The sequence below is a fragment of the Thermobia domestica genome, chromosome 1 (genome assembly GCF_964235325.1).
Source record: "Thermobia domestica chromosome 1, izTheDome1.hap1.1, whole genome shotgun sequence".
NCBI classification, from domain to species: Eukaryota; Metazoa; Arthropoda; class Insecta; order Zygentoma; family Lepismatidae; genus Thermobia; species Thermobia domestica.
In genome coordinates this window covers 18585617-18603857 of record NC_137454.1, presented here as the reverse complement: position 1 = coordinate 18603857, position 18241 = coordinate 18585617, and the positions used below count along the sequence as shown (strand labels likewise).

The following is an 18241-nucleotide window of genomic DNA, read 5'->3' as shown; positions in this document are numbered from 1 at the left end:
ACACCGTATTTAATATATGTGTATATCTACGTGGAAGTACTTGAAAGAAGGAACAGGAACAGTCCCCTATTACAAAATACAACTCGAAAATCTGTTTTTTAGCTATATGTGAGGTATTATTTAAATAAATAAAATTAATTGAAATGTACTGTGTCATGGTATACAAAAAGTAAATAAATAAATGAAATAAAAAAATAAACTGAATTCAAGTTTCATGGGTAGCTTTATAAAATTTTTCAGAGATCAACATAATTTCACAAAATATAGGTTCTACATCAGATACAAAAATTTACAATGATATATTTCAGTTCCTTAATAAGAATTTCAAGTAATTGGGTGGTAAATTAAGAAAAAAAAGTATGTAATTTTATAAGTTAATGATAACTATCTTACAAGTATTTTTCAATAGTTAGCACAATTCCTCATTACACATATCGTTACTAAAGATATGATGCAAAGTATATACTGTAGCAAGAAGAAAAAGGCCATTGAAAAGAATAATTGTTCCAGCAGAAGGGATTTACATTAGCAAGTGTTTAAAGCTCATCATTGTACAATTACAGTACAATTCAGAATAAGCAATTATTTCTTATATATAAATTGTATATACAGTGAAATTAAATTCGACATCACAGACCGCGGTGGCTGAGGGGTAGAACGTTCACCTCTGGTGTGGGTCCTTGGTTCGATCCCAGCTCGCGCCAAGTGAACTTTGTGGTCGCCAAACAACATGTGCGTAGGTTTTCTCGGAGTTCTCTTCTTTATTCATTCCACCATTTCATTCATTTCTCATCACCATCTCATTTAGCCTAGCCGGCATAACCGTGGGACGTAAAACTTAAGGATAAACTCGAGGTCAATATGTGATGTGTTAATTGAGTGGTGCATTTATTGTTTCGTTTTCCTTTCTCTCATTTAATGTAATCAACATTATCTTTTCATTATAGGAAATGTTTAGGGACCCTTGAAATCAGAAAGAAGAAGTTGATTCCTTGTTCAAGGCTAGAGGGAAACAAGCAGGTTGTACGTGCAAGCTGGTACAATGAATCTGTAAGTAACCATTTCTGAATCCACACAGTTTTTCCTAGCTTAGAAGACCTCTGGGCCTAGCGACTACTAGAGCAGAAGACCTTGCTACTGATTACAGTGGGCTTACATAAAAATATCCCAGCGTGGCAATACTTGAGATGAGTAATTCTCTCAGTAATTCTTACTGTCGCCGGTTTGCTGCCCGATCCGCAGTTATTTAGCTGGAATTATGTTACAACTTGCCAGAAGTATCTCGAAGTTGACGGAGGCTACTTTCAGCATCTCTTGTATAAAGGTAACCAAGAAAGTTTTGTCACTTTTTGTGGAGGTCTGTGTTTCATTGGCCCTCCACCGTGGGTTGAATACGAACGGAGATAAGGCAAAAGTCAGTTGTTGGCGTGGATATATCCAACATACTACCTGGTTGTGGCAGTTCACTTACACCTTGAACTTTCATAAGGACAGAGTGAACATGAGACCTACACAGTGCGTCATAAGGGCGTGTATGCTGTACGAGTTCAAACTGGGGTCAAACGCCGCTGCAGCGAGGCGGAAAATATGCTGGGCCTTTGGTGAAGGTGTCGTGATTACGCGGACAGTGCAACGGTAGTTTAACAAGATTAAGAATGGTGACGAAACAATCAAACACCCACCACGTGCCGGAAGATATACACGTGTACAAAATGAAGAACTTCAGGTAGCAATTGAGACGATCAATTTCCAGATATATGAGGAACTGGAACTACAATTCATTGTGAGTGGAGAAACCATTCGGCAGCACCTTATCAATTTGGAAAGCACTACAAGTTGGATCGATGGGTGCCACATGATTTGACCCCGGGCCAGAAGGCAACACGAACAGACACCTGTGTTTCTTAGCTGTATCGTCTGAGGAAGGAGTCATTTCTGAACAGGGTATTGACATGTGATGAGAAGTGGGTCCTATACGAAACTACGACGCCGTCGTCATTGGTTAGCATCTCGTGAACCAGTTCCAAAACAGGTGAAACCAGCACTGCACCAAGAAAAGGTCTTGTGTGTTTGGTGAACTGCTCGCGGCATCGTGCAGCGGGAACTGGTACCAGCTGGTCAGAGCATCAATGCAACTGTGTATTGTCAGCAGTTGAGCCGTGTTCAAGAGAAACTAAAAACTCTAGAGCCAGCTTAATCACAAAGGGGTCATCCTGTTACAGGACAACGCTAAGCCCCATGTCCATGGATGATCCGGGACACCATTCTACCCCTTGTATGGGAAACACTATTGCATCCACCACACTCCCCGGACATTGCACAGTCCAATTATCACCTGTTCCATTTCTTGGACAATTACCTTAGAGGACGCCAGATCAAATCCCTAGTAGAGGTGCAAAATGTACTTGATATCTTCTTCGCTTCACGGGCCACCAAGTTTTACCGCGATGGAATCCATGGCCTTTCAGAACGTTGGCAAAAGGTCGTCAATGCTGATGGGGACTATTTTTGATCTTCCAGGTATGTCTTAGGTGACAGAACGTGTTCGAATGTGGTGGATGAAAAAGTGACAGAACTTTCTTGGTTACCTTTATAACATGTGATTACGTTTTCCTACTCTTAGCCAGGTTTACATTTTCCTACTCTTTTGATCGTAAGCGGGAATTATCAAGCCGGGCTACTTTTATGTGGGCTACGCTGTATAGATTCGTAATGACTTTCTTTGGAAATAATAGGCTATGATGCTTGGCCTATCCTGTTAATTTTAGTTACATTTTGTTTAGCATAGGAGAAATAGAAGAAACAACGAATTTTTCGTTACACTATATTTTTCATAAGTGCAAATTCAATGAAGTTCAAAAAGTAGTACTAGACCGGATTTCCAGCTTACCTTGCAGTTGCGCTAACATTACGTTACCCTGTTCACTCCCAGATTGCCCAAACATTTTTACATGTGAATTTAATGCGCAGCTGTTCACCCAGCATGGACTGTACAACTTCTGTTATGCTGTGTCCTTTTGTGTCCTCAAGCCGAAACCAAAGTGAAGACTATTTCAGAATCCGGTAATACGGATTCGGATTTTGAAGAATTAGCTCAAGCTTTATTTTCTGAATTATATGCAAAACCTGAGTATAGTAACAAAGAGTTTCTTGAGAAATTAAATTAGACGATAGATAGTAAAGATAGTGGAAGCTAGAAAAGATGTGTGGCTAGTCAGAGGACAAATTGTGTAGCGTAGTTGTTATTACTTCGTCATGCTAGACCGGAAACCTGGTTTCAATTCTCGGTTAAGTCCCACTTTCTACTCTTTGAACTTCAATTCTTTTCTTTCTTTCGTTTTTTTTACTTTATTTAAATTAGTCCTTCTCGGTTAGTTTGTAATTTAAGTTTTGTGTAAAATTATGGTACACAAATAGTTTTCTGACATCAATGAACTATCTCTTGAGTTTTGTTGACAAGCAAGTAAGATAAGTTGTTGAAAAGCGGAGAACTTATACGCATAGTACAGCTATATAGAGATCGGAAGGATCATCTGCAAGGTTCGAGCTTTTTACAACGAAAGGGTTCTGATCTGATACAAAACTACTAACATTGTTAAGTTGTGTATAAATGCTGAGAGATTTCGTATAAGAGAAGATTCGGTGCAAGAATATGATATGGTGTATCAACCTGAAATTTCGTGGATTCCTTTAGAAGGTAACAGAGTCTCTGAACCGCTCTAAACGGCCTGGTGTGTATAGTTCAGACTTAAGTCTCCTTGCGTGACCCTGCGTAGCGTAGTCGCCTTTGATGTGAGCGGTCCCGGGTCCGATTCCCAGTGGGAACACTCGGTCGAAAAAGCTTTTTCAGATCAGCGATCCCCTGTGAGGTTTTCCTGGGTTTTCCTTATTCACACCAGGCAAATGCCGGGGTGGTACCTACCATACATGTCCCAGGCCGCTTCCTTCCTTCCCTTTCCTTGAACAGTATGATCGCCGAGTGACGTCATCCTTCATACGTGACGAGCTAATATGGCCATATTTGCCGCAAGCACAAAAATGTAATTTCTACTCCTAATCCTAATCAACTCTCCTTGGAGCACAACTTCAAATAATTTAATAATTTCTAATCGATCGCTAGCCTTAAATTTGAAAGAAGAAATATATTTTGCTGTGCAGTATGTAATTTTGTTCCCATCGTGTGTTTCCTATATACACATATAAGAACATTTGAAGCGCTACGTATCAGATCTTCTTTTCTGGCTTGTGTATGATCATACTTCCCACCATTTTTGAAAAATGAAAAACAAAAAAGAAACAAAATCATGAGAAATTTTGCGTGCAGCATATTAAAATTGTTTCGTTTTTCAACAGTATACGTAATGTCAAACTGGGTTGGTACTCCTTTAAAATTGAGTTTGGAATTGAAGCATTATTACTAATAGAGTACTTTGAATAGACCCAGGTGGTTTCCATTAGCTCAAAGTATATCATAAATTCCCTATATTGCTAATGTTCGATAAACATGTGCTTTGAGGTACTTTCGGGGATTCTCCACCACTGTTTTGAGTTACCAAAACAGAACCGTATGTGTGAATAAGAGATATCATTAAAGTAGTATCATAGTTAACATGTATTTCGTATCATATTTAACGTGTATAAGTGCATGTTCGTGTAGCGAAATGTCAGATATGTAAGTCAAAGTGTATGACAATTCTCATTGTAAAAGAGGAAATGTGAACTGGATCATACCTGAAACGCAGATTGATGATGACACCCAAATTCAAGAAGTTCCCCTGAGCAAAATGCAGCAATCTTTGAAGTATCGATTAACAGTCTATTTGAATATCTTCGTGATTCTCAATAACTGACTGCGATGTACGTGATATTAAACGTTGTTACTAAAATGTTACTCTGTCGACGATTAACTTTTACCAACTTCTACTCTTAACGTCAACTCTCGTTCTCCAGCTTCAACTCCAACTAACTCCTACTTTAACTCACTATGACAAAATAGACTGAAGTGTTTATGCAACAAAGATGCTGGCATTACAGCACATGGCTCCCAAAATTCGAGTCAAAATCATACACGTGCGTATGAGATTTCTCTGAAGAAATCTTAGTTAACCAATTCCTCTTAAAATTGAGCGTCATGTCAGCACTCTGCATTTTACATAACTTACATAACGCTGTCCGTTGCAATGTGTTTGAGTTAACATATTATTGCAAAAATACTTACATTCACGTAACATCATTTCAGACAATTTACAACATTAAGAACATTCACAGACTATGTTTTATGAAATTATAAATATCAAAACGAATAAACTTCAATATTTTCTACCCCTGAAAATTAAAATCCAATAAATAAAAATATTAACTTTCCCTGAAAAGTTTCGGACACACTGTCTCTACTACACGGTTTATCGGTCTTATTAAGTTCACATAAAGTAGTTCACAATATTAGGTCGGTGCGAATGAAATGTCCACTCCAGGTACGTCATTTCGAATGGCCAATAAAATGGAAACTGTAATACCTGGTTAATCAAAATAGTCCATGTGTGAAACCACATTGTTTTATCATCGTTCAGCCAACGAATAGGTTTCGTGGCGATCATCCGGGAAGTTCTTCTCTCCCAAGAAGTGCTCGAGATGCTGGAAAAGACTGTAATCAATGAGAGAGACGTCAAAAGAAAATGAAAAAAATGAAATGAAATCTTCGAGTTTTACGTCCCACGGTTATGCCGGTTAGGCTAAAGGAGACGGTAGAGACGTCAAAAGAATACGCTGGGTGAGGAAGTGTTTTATACTGCGACTCATGCATCCTCCTTTGCGCGACATATTGTAATGTAATGCTGTGTGTTATTAAACTAACAACACAGATAGATCCGGGAGAAGAATACGCATATTAATAAAGATAAAAGTTCCCCCACACCAATTATAACGAGTCAAGTCTGTCTAATAATAATAATAATAATAATAATAATAATAATAATAATAATAATAATAATAATAATAATAATAATAATAATAATAATGCAGCTATTAACTGATTATTACTCCAGATTAACTAATCGGAGGTTTTTAATACCATTTTCGTCTAAAAGATAATTTCAAAAAATACTGTGAGAATATATGTATATTTTAACAATACGCGTTCCAACAAAATTAACGATACAAAAAAATAATCCAACTATAACCTTAATTACAGCAAAGTTTTCTTAATAGAAGATACCTTGCCAGAATGGTATTATATGAACTTAACTGACTATACTAATTTAACTCCGTTGTACTTCGATGAGTAACTCGAACGGGTTACAAACCAGAAATGTGCTACCTACCGTTTCCCTCGGGTGCTGGCTCCCGGAGAATTCCCTAAGAAAACAGCTGATAACAATTCTGGTCCAAGCTCATGCTCTGTTCACGCGCAGATTGATGACAGCAAATATAACAAGTGATTTTGAGCAACGTTGGATTATACTTACTTTTGCGTATGCACGCGTATACATATACGCGACTGGCAAGCCGACTGCTCGCAGGGATTCACACACACATAATGAAGACGATAGAACTTCCTTAGATGAATTCTTATTTATTAAATAGACATATATGTGGATACTGAGTAGAACGAGAAATATTAACAACACACAAAATTTTCACTTTACGGAGCTTAAACGCTCAAACAAAAGAAATTGCACTCACGCAATTGGATAAACGAAATAATGAAAAATAAGACACTTAGTATTGCGTGATAAACGTAGACATGCACATATTATATAAAAACACTAGAAACAGCCCTTCTATTCGATATCACTTGCACTATAAACTTGTTATTCGCACTATGAGACTTTCAGTGCGTAATTTGAAACAAGGGGAATGGGGGAGGTACAGGAATCACTAATCCATGGTAAAATTTCTTGACTCCGAAGAAATGCTGTATCCTAAAAGTTTGCTATTCACTTTTTGTTCAACGCCAAAGTACGATTCCTATCACATATTTAATTATATTTCGTACTCCTATATTAATATATAGGTAAAACGTTCTTCTACACTTTTCGTTCCTCCTTGCTATGAAGACTTCCGTTGACTTCCTGCTTCTACCAACGCTTGGGAACATACCGTTCGCTATACTTAGGGTTGGTAGTGCGTTATGCAAAATAATGAAGAAGTGTTAAAGTTTTCTGCATTCTAGCGCAATACAAATACGACGACGGTATAATTGAGAGCACTGGCAATACATGTTTCGGTCCCGTGGGAATAAAACTTGGAAGTGATAGTTAAAAAAAGTGTTGCAGTCTGAACTAGTAGATTTCTTCCATGACTGTTAGATTTTTACATTACTAATATACATGAAACAGTTCAGTGGAAAGGATCGAACGTTGGTAATTGTGGGAATGAGTCATTTCACCTACGACTCCTACAAGCTATGAACACTGTTCCCACGGTAGGAAGGATGACGCAGTATGGGTGCACAGACGACGAGAATTCGTTCACACACAATATCAACTTCGTGTCCAAAAATATTCCCAACCTTTATAAATGTCGTTATGAAGAAAGTACATGGAAAATAGTCATAGTGGCAAAAACTATAAGTTGGTAACTATTTTTAGGGAAAGAAAAAAATGAGTTTGCTGCTACGAAGCACTTTGTCCAGACGATAAGCGTTGTATTGGAAAACAACAAGTCCTTTGTTCCATCGTGAGAAACGATAAGAGCAACTAAGGAACACCTGCAGAAAGAGTTGAATTTCTCACCAGCAAGCAAAATAGCTTTTCTTTTCCACAAGTAAAATAATGATTTCGTTGCACGAATAAAAGTTTTAAAAAAAATACACTGTTCGTCCAAAAACGTAATTTTGTGGCCAGGCTGACGGTCACAAATGCATCGTGTTACAACAGACAAAAATTCACATAAAATATAGGAAGTTTAATCAGTTTAATTAAAAGTGTCAATTAAGCGAGCTAAGAGACTAGTTAAAGCAATTAATTAATTAATTAAAAGGAAAAGGTTCTATACTTACGTTTCTTGTTGGATGACATAGGGCATATGATTGATTAATCCGTCTAATGTCGACTGAAAGTTATAAATATCAAACTAACACCCTTGATAATGTCGTCACTTAATTGTTTTCAGTCGAGTACCATATGGAATAAATGAATGATATCTCCATACAAAAATATAACACAAATTAAACACCCATTTTACGTATTGCTGCTTACGACGAAAAAAAAATTGCTCCCGTACGTCAAGTAGATTTCATGGCTTCTGACCTGGTCATCGATGACGAGCGCCAGAAACCATGAAAATTCCCACCAGAGCTTACGTAGATACATGTATACTCCAAGTACACCAAGTAGCAAAAGTTCATAAATCCATCTCGACATATTTACCAAAAATATTAAAGAAAAATCACAACGTAATAAATTGAATTTTGTATCAGACCTAGGTAAGAATAATAACGTAATAATGGAACATCGTACATTACAATATGCGAATATGGGCGAGCATTGTCGTTGAACAAGAGGGCATCTTGTGTGCTGACCATTGCTAGATACTTGCGGACAAGTTGGCAGTGCTATAACCGAATTTTCGATTATATAAATATGCCACAGTTCGTTATTTAACTTTGTATCTACGGATATTTCAAGGTCACACACAATTCCACACCTAAATAAATGTACACTTGGTATTTATGACTTGGGATGCAATATATTATAATGATTTTCCAAATATAAAGATACTAGTTTACATGTGTCTTTCTATTACTTCGCTTCAATTAGTTATATGTTCAGTTTTTCGATTAAACAAGTTTTCAGTTCCATTATCATCTTTATAATCTACAAAAACTATATATTCATTGTCATAACAACGAACCAATAAGAGTAATCAACCTATAAACTTGGAATGAACGACAAATAATTCAATATTAATTATTATAGAATATTTTTAACTACTACTTTTTCTTCATTTTTCTTCTTCTTCTTCTTCTATCGTATGCAATATTTAAAAATGTCTTTCGCCCTAAAGACTGATATACACAAATATTAAATAAACATTATCGATGCAGTGCATTTCATGGAGTTCTGCGTGATTGGTTTCACCCTGTCTGAGAAAGACATGATTGTTCACTCCCACCATAGATCACCATTTTGGCAACAACACCTATGGGTAGAGAGGTGGTTTAAGAAACTGTGTTGGACGTTGATTACCATCCAAATATTGTCTAGACCGTTTACTATTGTCATACCAAATTCATTTTACATCCGACGTGACAATTCGAGGCTGGATTTTTTTCTCGATTATTTCTAATCTGTTTCCGGATTATCCCGAGAACTTCCCACCTTCTGGTGACAATTCTTGTCGGCCGGTGTCAAACTTATAAGTCCAACTTTTTCACCTTACCGATTGCATGAAGTTACCGAACGACAGTAATATGGTGCATACATAACTCGTCTGGCCTGAGAGCTCCTTCGTTACGGTATGGTAACAATACGCGTCTTCGACGCGGAAGACCCTAGTTCGATTCCCGGTGGAAGCTCATGTTTGGATCCCACGTTAAGCTGTAGGTCCACCTCTCATATAGCCTCGGTGCTGAAAGGAATGCTAAGCTACAAGCCAACTAACCAATCGTATGCAATAGCACGAACACGTTTCCAAGAGTCTCCGTCTACGGTTCCTGACTAGCTCATCCGAACATAATGTTGGTCGATGCCCGCGAGGCTCTTTCGCTATTCCTAGCCTAAATGCATTATTTTTCCGGCTTTCTGTATAGGATGTCCTAATTCTGTAAACCAGAATCACTTGCAGTTGTGTGTTCTTCATGGTCTAATTCCATACGCATTGTCTCTTGGTTGTCTGCGTACTCTAGCCTGTTTGCTGAACGTGTACAGTGTTTGTGATTTTAGATACGTGACCGTAGTGCATCCCTGTGTTGTGTTGCTGAGGTGAATCTCCTACCAGACGTCAAATTGGACATTTCAATCGCACCAATCAAGTAATTGCTTGCAGAGCGTAAGAATCATATCTTGCATTATAAATTGGTTCACAATACCTAAAACATAGCCTTAACATGATGTTAATTCAGTTGACTCGTATCTTATACAATCCATCTGTTACGTCTTCATAACAATTCTTTTCTAGTAGAAAATTTTTCAGTTTTACGTCCTACAGTTATGCCGGCTAGGCTAAAGAGGCGGTGATTATGATAAATGATTGAAATGGTGGAATGAAAAAAGTAGGAGGAAACGGGAGAACTCCAAGAAAACTCATGCACATGGTGTTTGTCCACCATAAAGCTCACTTGGCACGAACTGGGATCGAACCAAGGACCCCATGCACCAAAGGTGAACGCTTCACCTGAGCCACTGTAGCCCCCCCCCCCCTTTTTTTATTTTTGTAGTGGAATTTTGCATGTTGTCCTCAGACAATTCTCCAGACATACATATATTCTTGACTTACACTAGTACTCGTAAATACCTGTGCACGGTTATAATTGAACTATCTTGATTCCTTTATTTCTGTGCAACAAATTACTTGCCACTGCCTATTGCGCCTATGCTATCCAACCTTACAATTCTTAAATTCTGTAGTTGGAAATCTTGTGTTTCCAGTTGTCCGGTTTATTCTAGTAAATGTGTAAAGAATGTATAATTTTTAGTATAAAAAATATTGTTATTACTATTTATTTATTTTTAATGCAGGAAGAAGTGTTAATAACTGGAGGGGAAGGTGGTATCATTAGCGTGTGGAGGCCTGGTTGTGGAACAGAATCAAGCAAACCTTTGAAGGTATGGTATTTATCTTTCGCTCATGTAATATTTAAAATTATTATGTACTAGCACAGTCAGCAGTTATAAAAACTCAAGTATGTTCCAGTTATACGGAGTATTTCAAGATTAATGAGACACTTTTAGGATTCATTACAGTCTTTCTCAAACTACATGCAGGTTATATGAATGTGTGTCTGGAAATACGAGGCGCGTTCGGAAAGTAACCTCCGATTGGTCATTGCGTGAAGTAATGAGGGTAGCGCTACCACATTTGCATAGACGTGCGCGGTACATCAGTCTGCATCCAGCCGTGGTAGAGTGAAGGTTGTCTGATTATTAGTCCCACTTTTGTGGCGTCTCATAATATGTGCTGCAATAGAAAACCCCGCCAAGTGCAAGGTGCGAGCTGTTATGCGTTTTGTTACGGCAAAACCATTTTCGGCAGCAGCTATTCATCAGGAACTTTGTGCCGTGTATGGACCAAGTGTGATGAGTGAAAAAGTTGTTCCTGAATGGGTTCGTTCATTTAAAAGTGAAAGAACAAATATTCATGATGAAGAGAGGAGTGGCAGGCCATCAGTGGTCACTGATGAACTTGTTCAGAAAATTGATAGAAAAGTTCGTGAAAATCGGCGTTTTCACGATCCAATCACAATCCATATAAAGAAGTGGCTTGGATCTCAGCGCTTTGGTGATGATGATCTGAAAGATGCGGTCACAAGCTGGCTAAAGGCACAGGCGGGAGATTTTATGTTGATGGAATTCTAAGCTAGTGCAGAAGGATGATAAGTCCTTGAATGTTTATGGAAACTATGGGCGCGCGGTGGCTCAGTGGTAGAGCGTTCATCTCCGGTGCTTGGGGTCCCTGGTTCGATCTCAGCTCGCGCCGTGTGGACAGACACCGTGCTCATGCGTTTTCCCGGGGTTCTCCCGTTTCCTCCCACTTCCTTCATTCCACCATTTCATTCATTTCTCATCATCACCGTCTCCTTTAGCCTAACCGGCATAACCGTGGGACGTAAAACTGAAAGATTTCATTTCATTTTTGCTTATGAAAACTAAGTTGAAAAATAGAGCAAAGAAGTAGTTTCTAGATGTATATAATATTCTTATATACTTTGGTGTTTCTTTTTTAACCAATCGGAGGTTACTTTCCGAACGCCCCTCGTATATGGTTTACTGTTGTCCCCTAAACTTCATAGGTCTCAACTATCGTTCTCAGTGACTACGAACTTTCTCTGGCACAAGGAACGCCTCAGAGAAAAACCCTTCCCATGAATATAGAGATATTAAAATATTGTGCAAGGTTCTAAAGATGGTTTCGGTAAACGTGTAGCAGAATATTCATGAAAAGTGGATAGAAGAAAGAAGTAGAAACATAATTTTCAAAACAAGTTTATCTTGTAATAATTACATATTTTTTGGTGAATTTCTTCTTATGCTTCACTTTACTTTTAATTTTGGTTTCTGTCACACTTTGCATTAATTAGCTTTTGACTTTACCGTGAAGCCTTCGTTATTGGTTAGAAGTAGGAGAAAAAAAGAAAAATAACAAGAGAATCATAAAGGAGTGTATGTTATGTATTGATTTTTCTCTTAGCCACTAAGACCAAGGCTCCAGATGAGAGCTGAAATCTAAATTTAAAAAAGAAAAAAGTATCAAAATCGAGACTCCTAAACTTGCGTTTATTCCAAGTACTGTCTATATTTTTTGAATATTCTGTAAATTTAGATATCTTATTGAGTCTGCTAAATACCTTCGCACGCTGTAATATCGTAGAATAACAATAAAAGAACTAAGTAATTGTACTACGGAGAAACTTAAATAAATTTACACAACAATTAGCTACCGTCAATAAATGAAAAACTGGACCGTTATAAAGTTCTGTACTGTAATTTGGAAGTTTCTGTGAAAACGTTTCATTATACCAGGCACAAAATGTAAAGGAATAGACATAAGAACCAATCGCTAAGCTGTGAAAGAATGTTGACACATATCCAATAGATATCGAACCTACGAAATTCAAGTCCAACGTCATAGAATTAGTAGTGCACTGCACAATTCGAGAGTGGATTTTTCCCCCTCAAAGTTTGGGGAAAATTCACCTCCTTATCCTTGGCCCAGTTAATTCCAAACAGTAAAGTGGTTACTAAATTTCAAAAGAAGAAAACGTATCCTATTTTGAATTGAAACGAGAAATTTTAAGAAAAACGTTACAGTGGAGAATCGTTTTTTTTTTTTTTTAAATCAAACTTTAAACTTAAAGGAGCAGTTCGACTTAAAAACAAGTTTGGTGCAATAGAAAGAGTAAAAAGAAATAAGAGACACGTATTTTTTTAAATGTTCATAGGCCGTCTCGTTCAGCTTCTATATGCCTTTGTTTTTGATGAATCGCAAATGCTTACGTCACTGGTGGGCTGCAAGGAATTCAATGTGAGTCAGCAACCACTCTCTTGTGCGTAGCTGATAATCCTTTAATAGTGCAGTGGATTTAATAGATTGTTTTGGGTTCGTTAGCAGTCTTGCTTTGTGTTGAATTCTTGAGGGACGTTCTTGTTTGTTGTTTTTTCTTCATCAGTACTATAAAAAAAAATAGAGAGAGCAGTGATTACGTAGTGTTGTGCGAAGTAGAAAACAAGTGTTATTACAGTGCTTTATGTGTGTGTGCGTGAAGTGAGATAGAAATGCCTAACACGTGCTGTGTTTTCGGTTGTAATTCTCGTGCGATTAAAACTGAGGGACATAAAATATCTTTTTTTAGATTTCCCAATCGTGAGAAATCACCAGATCGATATACACTATGGCTCAAGAAGATCAATAGGAAAAATTTTGAGCCAAATAAATACACTCGTGTTTGTTCGAAACATTTTGAAGAGTCCGACTTCGAGCAGTCATGTTTACTAAAAGAAAAAGTAATGCCAGGAGAAACATTTACACGCAAACTGAGAAAGAATGCTGTTCCAAGTATATTATTGAAAGGTTTAGAATCCGAGCCATTAATCAAGCGCCGATGTATGTCCAGTTACCAACGAAAAAAAATCGTACAAGACGCGATTGCCGGTTGTAGTAAAGACGAGTCATTAGAGGGTAATAGCGACGGTGTCATTCATTATTCCGAAGGTACTGTTTTAGAAATAAATGTAAATACAAGTGTTATTCAATGTGAATTAGGGAGTGAAATAGAAGAAATCAGTGACGATGACAGTGTTCATCAGGACATTGATTCATCGTTTAATTTTTCTGTATCAAGTGACAATGATGATGAAATGGGTGACGAGGGTTCCGCGGAGAGCGATGCGAATAAAACAAATTTAATCGATAAAGTATTTTTTGTATTCTGGCAAACTTTACAGATGTTATTTCATTTTTGCCACATATGCCGCGCTCCTGTACATACCTTGAAGCACAAAATTATAGGGTCATCATTAAAAATTTCAACAAAATGTGAAAATGAACATACTTATGTTTGGGAATCGGAACCAAGATTAAAGAAAAGGTACTTGGGTGCTGTAGCGATCTCGTCCGCCATCTATTTAAATGGTATTGGTTTCGAAACTTTTAGTTCTTTTTGTAAAACGTTGAACTTATGCTTTGTAGGAAAAACTACGTTTTATAATATTATAAAAACTTTTGTGCAGCCCACCATCAGGTATTATTACTTTTTACATGCAAATGACATTTCTAAATCTTTGCAAGGTTCCGATTTCTGGTTGTCAGGGGATGGACAATACGACTCCCCAGGATTCTCGGCAAAATATTTAACATATAGTGTAATGGATTTGCGAAGCAATAAAATTGTAGATTTTACAGTCGTTCAAAAGGGTTTAGTGGAAGGTGATTTTGAAAAAGCAGCTTGTAAACAAGTTTTACTAAAGCTTCTGAAGAATTTAAATATTACTCTATTTCTCTCTGATCGCCATAAAGGAATTAGGAAACTTATCGCGTCGGAATTCAGAAATGTAACTCACGAATTTGACGTATGGCATGTAGCCAAAAGCTTTGCAAAAAGGCTTAAAGTTGAAGGTAAGCGGTGTACTAAACTACAATTATGGAAACCAAGTTTGGTTAATCATTTATGGTGGTCATCTGCAACATGCAACAGCGACTGCAATGAACTTGTTGAGAAATTTACCTCAGTGTTGTATCATATTACAAATGTACATGAATGGAGTGACAAAAATATATTTAAAAAATGTGAACATGGGCCCATATTAGAAGAAAAAGAATGGTTACATCCTGGATCCCATGACTTTCAAATTTTAAGAAAAATAGTGACTGACCCACAGCTCATACAAGATTTAAAACATACTAATCATTTCTGTCATACAAGTGCTTTAGAATCGTATCACAATGAACGACTCAAATACACTCCAAAACGAAAACATTTTTCTTATGACGGTATGGTGACCAGAACTATGCTAGCGGTACTGGATCATAACAATAACGTAAATCGCAAAGAAACTGGCTTCAAACTTCAATTTTCAAAGGCTACTAAGCAATGGATAAAGAAAACAACGTACGACGGAAAATCTACATCATGGCGTGAATCACTACAAAGTAGCGTAATGGATGTGGCAAGTGGAGAAAGCTCCGATACCTCGGCCATCTACATGCGATGAGGAGGAAGAATTGTAAATTTATGGGTAAGTATAAGAGTTTGCTTTTTTTTTTCTTTCTTTTTTTTTTTTTTTTTTTTTAATATCGAATGCAATGATTTAGAATAGGATATATATAATATTACATGTTCGTATATTCGATACACCAACTAATCAAAATAATCGTATTCTCCGTCAACAGATGGTCTAAAACCTACATAAATGTTATTCACTTCAGGGAATGTTTCACGGATTTTCTTTACCACACAAGCTGGTATCACTTTTCGTACATTTTTCCCTAGTGTATTCCATGAATTGACCCAGTACACGAACTGTCGGTAAGCTACAAATCGCCACATAGCATTTGTGTTCGTTGTCAGCTTATCTTTCACAATTCTGTCTTTGGAGTTTATTATCATGAATTGTCTGGCGGTATTTAAAGTATCAATATTTAAAATAACACTAGCAAAGTTTTCGTGTAATGTTATACACTCAACACTTCCTCTGACATTATTTATTGTCTCGCTCTCAACACAACACGTATTTTCTTCTTCGGTAGCCATATGAGAGCAACATCTGCAACTGCACCAGTCCAAATTTTTGTAACGACCACGAAAAGAATCATTTTCATTTTTTCTTTTTCTTTCTCTGCTGCCACTAGCTCGAGATTCGAACTGATAAGGTCTGAAGGTATCAGTCATCGCAAGCAGTTCTGAAAAAGGAAACCACACTTTAGAACGTGCCAATGCACTGGACCACTCACGAACGAAACGCTTGGCACTGTCTATATCGAACTGCTCCTTTAAGGTTGAATTTGCTCGTCCTTGTGCTTGTCTGATGTCAACCCCAAACAATTAGCCGTTTTGAAAGTCTCAAAGACAAGAAGAAGTCACATCAAAATCGGATATTTTTATGAAAATTATTTGAAAGAGACCATATTGAAGTGAACATCTGTCAAATGGTAGAAGCGTGCGTGTGTTCGTTTCGATAAATTTAAAAACGTAGGGCAAAAAATGGAGCAAACACTGCGCTTCTGGAAGTGGCAGGGAAGAGAAAGATACAATGTAATGTCTCTGATCAAATACCTAAAAAGCTGAATTTTAGTTTTCTGTTCGTCAGAAAAATGAAAGATAAACAGTGAAAAATGAACATATGCACAAGAGAAATGGTAACTGGGCTGTAGAAAATTGATATTAAATAGAACGTTACCAGTTTTATAAAGAACTAACGTTTAAGGCTCACTTGACAGGTTTCGTTTAACAATTTCAACCTAGTCTTTAAAAAAATTGCACAATGTCGGTTTAACTAAAACCAAAGCTTAAAATATATATTATTTTAGGCTGTACGTGAAATTTTGGTATTCTTGGTCACGTCTTTAATCTGTCGCTCAGTTAAAATTCTGCTTAGTTAAGTAAGAACTTAACAGAAAATATAGCCACCAATGCCTTAGTTTTATAGTCCTTACAATAAAAGAAAGAAAGAAAAAACAAGTATTGTGCTTTTTACTTACTGAAGTAAAAAGTTTTAAGAAAAGTGTCCACTGATCCTTTAACTCGGTCTTGACAGAAATACTATAATTGAATAGTGACTTTTTTTGTTGTTATTGTTGTTTTTGTGTTTGTGATTTTTAAATCTCACTCTTCTTGTTTTTTTCTTTTCTTTTCAGATGGAATCTACTTTGAAGAAAAGAAGTAAAGAAAAACCATATTGATGTTTTTATAGAACTAATTTATGCATATTTTGTTTTTTGACAATAAACTGTATTATAAGAAAATGTCATATTTTTTCCTTAACTATGTACATTCAAAAGTTCAAAACAACAAGCAGTTGGCAACTGTTTATTAACATTTAATTAAATTTAAAGTGACGTTGTGTTTATGCATTTCACCCATTGAGATAATATATAGAACTAGAGATGTCCTTCCCCATGTCGCAGTGTTAATTCGAGCGCGCTCTCGATTTTAGCTTTCGATTCGGAAATACCCTCTCCCAAGATGGCATATTCTGCAAGTTTCAGTCAGCGTATATAACGAAACCATAGGCAACGCTGTATGTGAGAAACGCGTAAACTTCACAATAACCTTGCGAAACTTGCCAATTACTTAACATTTTGTTCCTTTTAGAAAATATTACTCTTACTAATGGTACACATATGGTGGGCTAGTTATCTACACCTCTGCCATGTATTGTATTACTTGTCATGTATTTCAGCGCCCTGCTCTTCTGATATTTAACTAAGTTTAATCCCTCCAATGGTGCAGATGTAAGCGAAGTGGAAGCTAAGAAAATCTGTAGAAGGCAAACTTGGAACAAGTGCCTAAAAATTACCGTAGATTTTGAACAATACCAAATGCTACAACCCTTTACGTTACCCGCTCTACGCTTTACGACACTAAATCGGAAATTATTTTTAAAGGTAAATCGTAGCGCCTGTGATTTTTAACTAACAAATTCCACCAAAACAAAATTAATTATATACTATATACGAAATATAAATTTTTAGTTTGGTAGAACTGTCGGCTAAAGTGAACGTGAACCCATTTACAAATAGACTTCAGGATATTATTACAGAATATCGATAAATAACGTGCTTGTTGTATGAGAGATGGGCCTATTGTTCCTTTTAACAGTGAGTGAGGATTGTTTTGTTTCGTAACTTAAAAATAGAGAGATTTGTTTACTAATTTGAATAAATGATTATAGGATATTGCTTATATTCAGATGTGAATTACCTTTTCTTAAAAAAAAATCAGAGAATTCTCCATAATATACATAGTTCTGAGAATAACTGAACAATTGAAATGGTTTCTAGTATCCTCGGTAGAAAAACAAATACTAATTTGGATGCATCTTAAGTATTATTAATACAAGTTACATTGAATTGAAAAGGAAGTTAC

At 36.7% G+C, this 18241-nt stretch overlaps 1 protein-coding gene across 3 annotated transcripts in view; it reads left to right on the top strand.

Annotated features, from left to right (window-relative positions):
- The window catches only part of LOC145683696 (WD repeat-containing protein 89), a 54403-nt gene extending 37285 nt beyond the window's left edge, over positions 1 to 17118 (top strand). For all 3 annotated transcript variants that reach the window (XM_081755071.1, XM_081755093.1, XM_081755082.1), the window contains exons 9-11: positions 948 to 1050; positions 10680 to 10766; positions 17011 to 17118. In XM_081755071.1, coding sequence (XP_081611197.1) covers positions 948 to 1050; positions 10680 to 10766; positions 17011 to 17055 — 235 coding nt within the window. In that variant the 3' untranslated portion in view covers positions 17056 to 17118. The remainder of the gene's footprint in view (positions 1 to 947; positions 1051 to 10679; positions 10767 to 17010) is intronic.
- Positions 17119 to 18241: the final 1123 nt, after the last annotated feature.